This window comes from Dicentrarchus labrax, unplaced genomic scaffold (assembly GCF_905237075.1).
Source record: "Dicentrarchus labrax unplaced genomic scaffold, dlabrax2021, whole genome shotgun sequence".
NCBI classification, from domain to species: Eukaryota; Metazoa; Chordata; class Actinopteri; family Moronidae; genus Dicentrarchus; species Dicentrarchus labrax.
This window is the reverse complement of record NW_026136707.1, coordinates 13,132,488-13,140,098: the sequence shown is the minus strand read 5'-3', so window position 1 is coordinate 13,140,098 and position 7,611 is coordinate 13,132,488. Positions and strand designations below refer to the sequence as shown.

Genomic DNA, 7,611 nt, shown 5'->3' with positions numbered 1-7,611 from the left:
GTACATGCTCTAATACATTAGGATAAGGAAAGAACATAAATACAAAGACAAATGTTGAACAACTAATTTGCTTACTGTACAAACTGTGCTAAAAAGCTCAAGGATGAGCAGAACTTTTAAGAACTGTTTTATTTGCTTTCCACAGGCGCCATCTACTGGTCAACCCCAATGCTACTGTTCACTCAGAGATGGAGGGATGTTATTTAGTGGCACAAAGTGATGTGCTGTGTGAAATTTGAGCAAGTGTTAGACAGATGTAAGCATTTATTTTCAATACAAATTTGGGATTCTGTTGCAGGGAAAGACATTTTAACCATATTTGAATGTAACATTAACTATGTTTTATTGTAAATCTCATAGGAACGATTTCAATGGTAAATTGTTCATTTTCATTCAAAATGAAATTTATGAATCTTATCGTTTATGTGATATAATTAGTCGGACTAGCATTGTTAAATGCTGTTTTTCTATTGTTTATTTGCACAATAAAGCATCATGTATCTGGCTGCTGGAGCTGTTTGTTCATGTGACATTTGTCTGCATCCTTCCTGCTGCAGGGGCGACATGCAGCCACACACCAAACCCAGTCAGAATAAATGATTGCAGAGCTTTTTCCCCCTCAATGAACGCTGGAGTCAGCAGACTCTCTCTCTCTCTCTCTCTCTCTCTCTATCGAACACATAATCGAAATCTGATTTAAAGACACGCCTCCCTAATCCGCCCGTTTCCATGGCAACACCGGGACCTTGCTCTTTGATTGGTAGCCCCGAATCAAGCACGTGTTTGATTGAAGGCTTCAAATATGTCACTACCCCCGGCTGCAGGTCTCTCTCCAAGCTTCAGCCACTGGAACAGGAGACCGTGAAATACCTTGTGTTTGTGTAGAAGACTGACCATCATTTTCATCATCATGGTTGAGCAGTTTGTTGGAAACTGGACTCTGACTTCCAGCGAGAACTTTGATGAATACATGAAGGCAATCGGTTAGAAAGATCATGTTTAATTCTAGTTATGATGTTGTTAAATGAGTGTAATTTCAGAGAGGAGAATTAAGCAGACCAGTTTCATGCACAGCATCAGTTGCAGCATCCTTCTTTAAGTGTCATTGTGTTGTAGGTGTGGGATTCGCCACTCGGCAAATGGGCAACATGGCCAAGCCCAACCTGGTGATCAGCGTGGATGAAGCTGGCGTTGTTTCAATGAAGTCTGAGAGCACTTTCAAGACCACAGAGATAAAGTTCAAACTAAACGAAGAATTCGACGAGACGACTGCAGACGGCCGAAATACCAAGGTGGGTCATCTTTATCTTTTATAAACATGGATTTTTTTAAATTTTTTTTTTATTATGGTGGCTACTTCTGACAGTGCAACATGATTTTCAGACCACCTTTACTCTTGAGAATGGCAAACTTGTGCAGCTTCAGTCGTGGGATGGAAAGAAAACTACTCTAGAAAGAGAGATTCAAGATGGAAAACTAACAGCTGTGAGTAATTAACTGATCAACTATGGTTTGTATGGTATTTAAATGCCTTAATAATTGCTTTTTTAAAAAACGTATCCTTGGACTATAATGAAACGTAAGATTTCAAACACTTGAACTTTGTCTCAACAGAAATGTATCATGGACGATGTTGTTGCAATGAGGACCTATGAGAAAGGAGCTTAATTCCTTTGGTTAAACATCAAAGTTGTTCAGCCTGGACCTCTGACACCAAATGCACTGAGCTGTTGCCAAACATGCCAATAAAGTCTGAACTGTGATACATCATTCTGTGTAATTCTTTGTTGAGGTGCACACATCTTGTGTGGGTTCAAATGTGATTGCCTTTTCTTAATGCCATCACCCCTGCTTTGTCCTTTCTTCAGTGGCCCTCCTTATTGTTAAATGCTGGTGCACACTTGCTGGTGCAACTCATTCCTAAACATGGTTGAGTGTTTAGCTTTCCTTAATGCTGAACATATTTTCAAAGCCAAACTAATCACCTGAAACTTACAGAACTTGTCTTGGCAAACAGGAACAGTGATCTTTTAAACTATAATCCTGTGCTCATAATTTTTCAATGAAGACCCAGAGCTTCTTAGCATTTCATAGTATACAATGGCTTGTTGCCAGTTTTAAAACATGGCAAGTCATCATTCAAATCTTAAAGCTATTAAACATGGGGCTTTACAGAGGCCTTTTGTTCAAACAAAGAAAAGCAACATGTCCTAATATCAGAGCAGCCCTCTTGTGACAAGGATGTGGGTGAATGGGGAGGTGGGAAGCCCAAATCCCTGCTTGGGGTTAAAGCGGTGACCTCATTTATGCCAGGTCTCTTGTCATGGATGCATAGATGTGGGGGGGGGGTTCAAGCAAGTGCACATAATTTGTTTTAATTAGGGTTCTTTGGGGCAGTAGGTTGAGGCCCAAATCCTCCAAAAGATTTCCAGGCTTTAGCGATTGATTGTGACCCTGGGTGGCACTCCAGCAACAATGAGTACTGATTAATGAAAAGCTGATTTGGCGTCTTGAGTGCCACATTGTATAAAATAATACAACATGCGTGCACGTTTTACGCATTTTGCGTGTGTCTCGGGAACAGAATCACATAAATGTTAAATTTTTTGTTAATGGAAAATACACATAAGGAGGGTTTGTGGAGGACTGCACAGTTTTACCAAACTCATTTTAGATTTCTGAATACCCCATTGTTGAGGATTAAGCTTACTTAGGGTGGTGTGTGAGTGCAGGCTTTAAGTGTAGACATCCTTTGAAAGGGTTTACCCCTTTAAACAAAATCACACCATGAGCTGGTGAATGCCTATAATTATTCTAGTTTGATTTCACTGCTTTGGTGAAAGGACCCAAATGCAAAACAAATATTGTTTTAATTATTTAACTTTTAGCATATAACATAAATAAAAATAATCTATTGAGTGTACTTGATTAATTATTTAATTTATAATAGGCCTACATAAAAAAATAACAACTTGCATCAAGAGTTACCAGGATCTAAAGTGATGTCTGACAAGCAGCCAACATTATGAAGTTGCAACCAGCAAATGTTTGCAGCAATAAAATATTTAAATTGTTTTCAGAACTAAGCTACAGTGCTTTTCAAATCACCACTGAAGAACTAAATTATATTATGATAAAACCACTGAAGGTGGCCTCATCCAAACAAGTCAAAATGTAACATTATGAAACCTTTTGCTGCACTACTTTCTTATTTAAATCATTACATAATATGAACCTGAAGACCTCAAATGTCATAATCTCACTGCAGTTTCTATCACGCAGAAATACTGCCCCTTGCGGCTGACTCTTGTAATAGCAGGCACTGATTGGACGATACCACTGTATAATAAGGAAGGGGGCCAGGGGTGTCACATTTTGTCGTGAAATGGGGAAAGAAAATTATGAGAGTTTGTATGTCTTTAAAAAAAGAACAGTTTAAGTCAAAATACGTCTCAACAATAACGTTGTCTCGATTATAATATTCACATTGCAGACATCTTGTCTCCCACTTCCAGGTGAAATGATCCGGACTGACGTCGAACGTGACGCGACGCCATCATCAAACATGGCTGACAAAGAAAACACAAACATGGAAGTCGATAAGGAAAAGAATAAACCATTTGTTAACAAAGTTGAGTCACTCGTTGACGAGGTTACCCAAAGAATAGGCAACCAGAACAATGTCGAAGGCAAGAAAAACCCCAGTGAAAGCCGCGCCACAGCGGAATACTGCGAGCAGCTGCAGGCGTGGATGTGGCAGTACTACACTGGATATGTGAACTGGCAGAGCTGGCTGGCAGCGTCAGCCATGTCCTACCCTTGTTATATACAGTCGGCGAGTGGGACGTCGATGGCACCTCTTGATATCAACTCCCACAACTGGTATAACGGTCTTCCGTTGTCGCTGTATCCACCTGCCGTCACCTCCCCAGGCAGCCGGGCAGGTGAAGCGGCTGGCGGGGCTGCGGTGTCCACTCAACCGCAGCAGCTGCCGCAGGGCAACGGGAATGCACAGAGACCAGGTAAAGGCTGCTGGCTTTGCGATGACCCCCCCCTTCTCCAGGTTTTTTTTTAAATGTAAGGTAATTGAGTTCTTAACGTATATGAATCCTAGAGAGTTGTTCACTGTACTTCCATTGGTTATAGTGGACTGCAATGAGCGCCATCCTACCGTGCAGGGGCGCAGCACAAACCCTCCACTCAATGCTTACTGTATGGGCCCCTCCCCAAATCCAGGCTATTCACTCTAATATGCTCAGTTCCCATCCACACCCCCTGCTAGCGTTTGTATCATAAACCTTACCAAACAAAACTTTAGGATAACAATAACAAATGATCGTTTGACTACAAACTTGTGAAACACAGTAACTTTATATGAATGAATGAATGAATGAATGAATGAATGAGAACAAATACATGAAGCCTGGTTCAAAGATCTTGTGGATTCACATGGGTGTAATGTTAATGTGTTTGACTGTTTTTTTTTTTTGTCACCAGGTCGTGAGTATAGCATTCCTTCACCTCTCCAAAGACTCATGGCTGAGATGGTGGATTTCTTCATATTGTTTTTCATCAAAGCAACCATAATTATCAGTATTATGCACCTGAGTGGAATCAAGTGAGTTTAATTTATTTCTGTAGTGGTGGTGAAATGATGAATAAGTCTGTCTCTGTTCATCACTTTTAGAAAACCAAACTATAATTTAATAAATGCAGTCGCTCTTTGGGTTAATATCACAGAAATGTTTTCCTTTGCCTTTCAGGGATGTTTCCAAGTTCGCCATGCATTTCATAGTGGAGGAAATAGATGAGGACACATCAATGGAGGAGCTACAGAAAATGATGCTTGTTGCACTTGTTTACCGGATATTAGTGTGTTTTTATGAGGTGAGTTTTCTGCATCCAGATTCTATTTGTGGTGTCAGCCTTAACTGTCAACTGTTTCTCTGTAAAGTTTGGAAAAGCTTCCATGCAGTGAAGCTGACAGCTCCTATATATTCTCCCTACAGATTGTGTGCATTTGGGGAGCAGGGGGAGCCACTCCAGGGAAATTTCTCATTGGACTCAGAGTTGTTACATGTGACTCATCAATTCTGGTTCAGCCCAACAGGGTGCTCGTTGTGCCAGCGACTAATGTCTCTCTGTCTGCGTGAGTAGTTGATTTTCAAAGGTTATCTTTCAGCAGTTAATAAATAATATAATCACTATAATTCACAATAACAAATGTGACCCAGTTTGTCCTGTTTGTATTGTAATCACTGTCTCCGTCTCCCTCTACAGATCAACTGTCCGAGCGTTAAACAAGAACTTTTCAATTGCCTTCTTTTTCCCGGCCTTCATCACACTCCTCTTCTTCCAGCACAACAGGACTGTGTATGATATGGTAGCTGGTACAATTGTTGTCAAGCGCTCCAGGGTTAGATGACGTAGACCCCCAGAAGAGAGTCCTACACTAATGCTGAGCTGGCACTGTGTGATGTTTTTAAAAAAAAAAAAATGCTTGCAGAACTCGGACATCATCCTTTGAAGGTATCGTCAGAACACGCAGCAGCATTAAGATGGTTTGATACACATCAGTATGAACGATTTCAGTTCCCTACGACTCGGGTTTGTTTTCTCTCAGACACATACTGTATATCTGCATGTGTATCTACATGCTGCGTTCAGACTCTGTGCCAAATTGATGTCTCCTTTGAAGACAGAGAAAATGATGGTACACTGCTACCTTTTCATTAACACAAGATTTGCCTCTTTAAGTACTCTTCTGAATTAAGGGTGAATGTCTTGTATCACTCAGTATTTAAGTCACTAATTATGCTTTCATGAGATTATACCTTCAGTATCTCTTTGTAGGGGTGTCACAATTCTGATTCTGAATCTTAAATCAATTGAAACAAGCAGTTTCAATGATCAAAATCAAAACAGGATCAGCAAGTCTCACAGTATTTTTTTCTCTTTCCACCCCTTTGTGTTCCCAGTTTGTTGTTGACTGGTGAAATAAGTTATTGTTATTATATATTTTAAAATGTAAATGAGAAAACTTGATAGTCTTACAATGCTATAACGTTAGCTGTCAGGGCTGAAAAACAATGTTTAAATTGAAAATCAAATTGTGCATTTGGACGATTGTGACACCCCTATCTCTTTGTATTAAAAATTGTCTTAAGAGTTGTATGCTCAGACTTTTCATGTTTGAGTTGTTGACCTTTGTCACTGCAGGAGTGATGCATTGCTCAGCTTCTTCAGCTTCTGAAGTACTTTTAAGGCACATCGAAATGTATTGAAAGGAAATGTAAACCTGACCACAATTGCTCTTCTTTTACTCTGAACTCAGCATGTGTGTGGTTGAAAAATTAACGTATGACACATTTTATGTGATTAACTGTTTTTGGCATTTAAGAAGATTAAATGAATCCACTAATTCCCTGCATGTTTGAGATGCCTGTCTTTTAGCGGTTTGTCTGCTATTTAAAAATTCCTACAACGTTTTAATACTAATTAGGTAGCCTAATTATGTTTTGTGAACTTAAGCTGCATTATCTCAAAAATGTGCCATATATTTGCCTTATATAATGGGGGCATTTATCCAGTTATTTTGTAACGAGTAGTACTTTTATTTTGTATTTCAAGGCCTTTCTTTTTTTTTATTTAAAGTATATTTTTTGGGCTTTTATTATAGTGACCACTGAAGGCAGACAGAGAGGGGATTATACGCAGCAAAGGGCTGCCGGTCGGATTTGAACCCTGGGCCGCTGCAGCAAGGACTCAGCCTCGGTACATGGGTCGCCAGCTCTACCCACTGAGCTATCCAGGCACCCCTTTCAAGGCCTTTCTTAATTAAAATGAATTCCACATACCCTACAAAGCATAAATCTCAGAGAGACACAGACAAGTAATAGAGGAAAAACCTTAACAAATGTGTGGAGAAACACAATAAATGCCGACGCTTCCATCCAGGGCATGAAGGGTTACTGAACAGTTTGCTAAGTACAAAAAAAAACCCCCAGTGCATTATGTCTCAAATCTCAAACAAAGACCTGTTGGAGATTTTGGACCATCGTCAAAACACCAAATAAGCAAATGAGAAGTGAAAGTGATTGAAAATTCAATTCAATTCATTTCAATTCAATTCAGTTTTATTTGTATAGCACCAATTCATAACAGAAGTTATCTCAGGACACTTTCCAAATAGAGCAGGTCTAGACTGAACTCCTTATAACATTATTTACAGAGACCCAACAGTACCACCATGAGCAAGCACTTGGCGACAAGGGCAAGGAAAAACTGCCTGTTAAAAGGCAGAAACCTAGGACAGATCCTTCGGCTCTAGGTGGGGGACAATGAGCAGTGACAACAGCAACAACAGTAACCGTAGCTATAATAACAGCAATAATATTAATAACACTAATATCAGTGATATTGGCAATTGTAGTCAATTGAAAAGTCTCCACCAGTAGCCTAGTAGAATTTAGCTCTGGAAGCTCCTGGTGGTCACTATCAGTTAATAGACTATGGTGGTGTTTCCTTTACCACCCTTTTTCCTTTCAGTCTGCTCCATTAAACAGCACTTTGTAGCCACATTTTAAGGCAGCATGTCTGTCCAAATTGCTA

At 39.8% G+C, this 7,611-nt stretch overlaps 2 protein-coding genes across 2 annotated transcripts; both read left to right on the top strand.

The window, feature by feature from the left end:
* Window positions 1-821: 821 nt before the first annotated feature.
* Window positions 822-1,770, top strand: fabp4b (fatty acid binding protein 4b). Its single transcript, XM_051407106.1, has 4 exons — window positions 822-983; window positions 1,117-1,292; window positions 1,384-1,485; window positions 1,615-1,770. Exons 1-4 carry the CDS (start codon window positions 911-913, stop codon window positions 1,666-1,668), a joined length of 405 nt encoding a protein of 134 aa, XP_051263066.1. The 5' UTR covers window positions 822-910; the 3' UTR covers window positions 1,669-1,770.
* A 690-nt stretch (window positions 1,771-2,460) lies between these two features.
* Window positions 2,461-6,430, top strand: LOC127367344 (protein FAM8A1). The gene is made up of 6 exons (XM_051407105.1): window positions 2,461-2,479; window positions 3,516-4,022; window positions 4,498-4,618; window positions 4,764-4,887; window positions 5,010-5,149; window positions 5,281-6,430. The coding sequence occupies exons 1-6, from the start codon at window positions 2,476-2,478 to the stop codon at window positions 5,423-5,425; spliced, it is 1,041 nt and encodes a 346-aa protein (XP_051263065.1). The 5' UTR covers window positions 2,461-2,475; the 3' UTR covers window positions 5,426-6,430.
* The last annotated feature ends 1,181 nt before the right edge of the window (window positions 6,431-7,611 follow it).

Bases quoted from the DNA above. Each gene is read 5' to 3' on its own strand.
- LOC127367344 (XM_051407105.1), top strand. The intron at 4,619-4,763 runs GTGAGTTTAATT...TTTGCCTTTCAG, and splicing joins ATGCACCTGAGTGGAATCAA to GGATGTTTCCAAGTTCGCCA. The intron at 5,150-5,280 runs GTGAGTAGTTGA...CTCCCTCTACAG, and splicing joins ACTAATGTCTCTCTGTCTGC to ATCAACTGTCCGAGCGTTAA.
- fabp4b (XM_051407106.1), top strand. From the start codon at position 911: ATGGTTGAGCAGTTTGTTGGAAACTGGACTCTGACTTCCAGCGAGAAC. The intron at 984-1,116 runs GTTAGAAAGATC...ATTGTGTTGTAG, and splicing joins TGAATACATGAAGGCAATCG to GTGTGGGATTCGCCACTCGG. The intron at 1,486-1,614 runs GTGAGTAATTAA...TTGTCTCAACAG, and splicing joins AAGATGGAAAACTAACAGCT to AAATGTATCATGGACGATGT.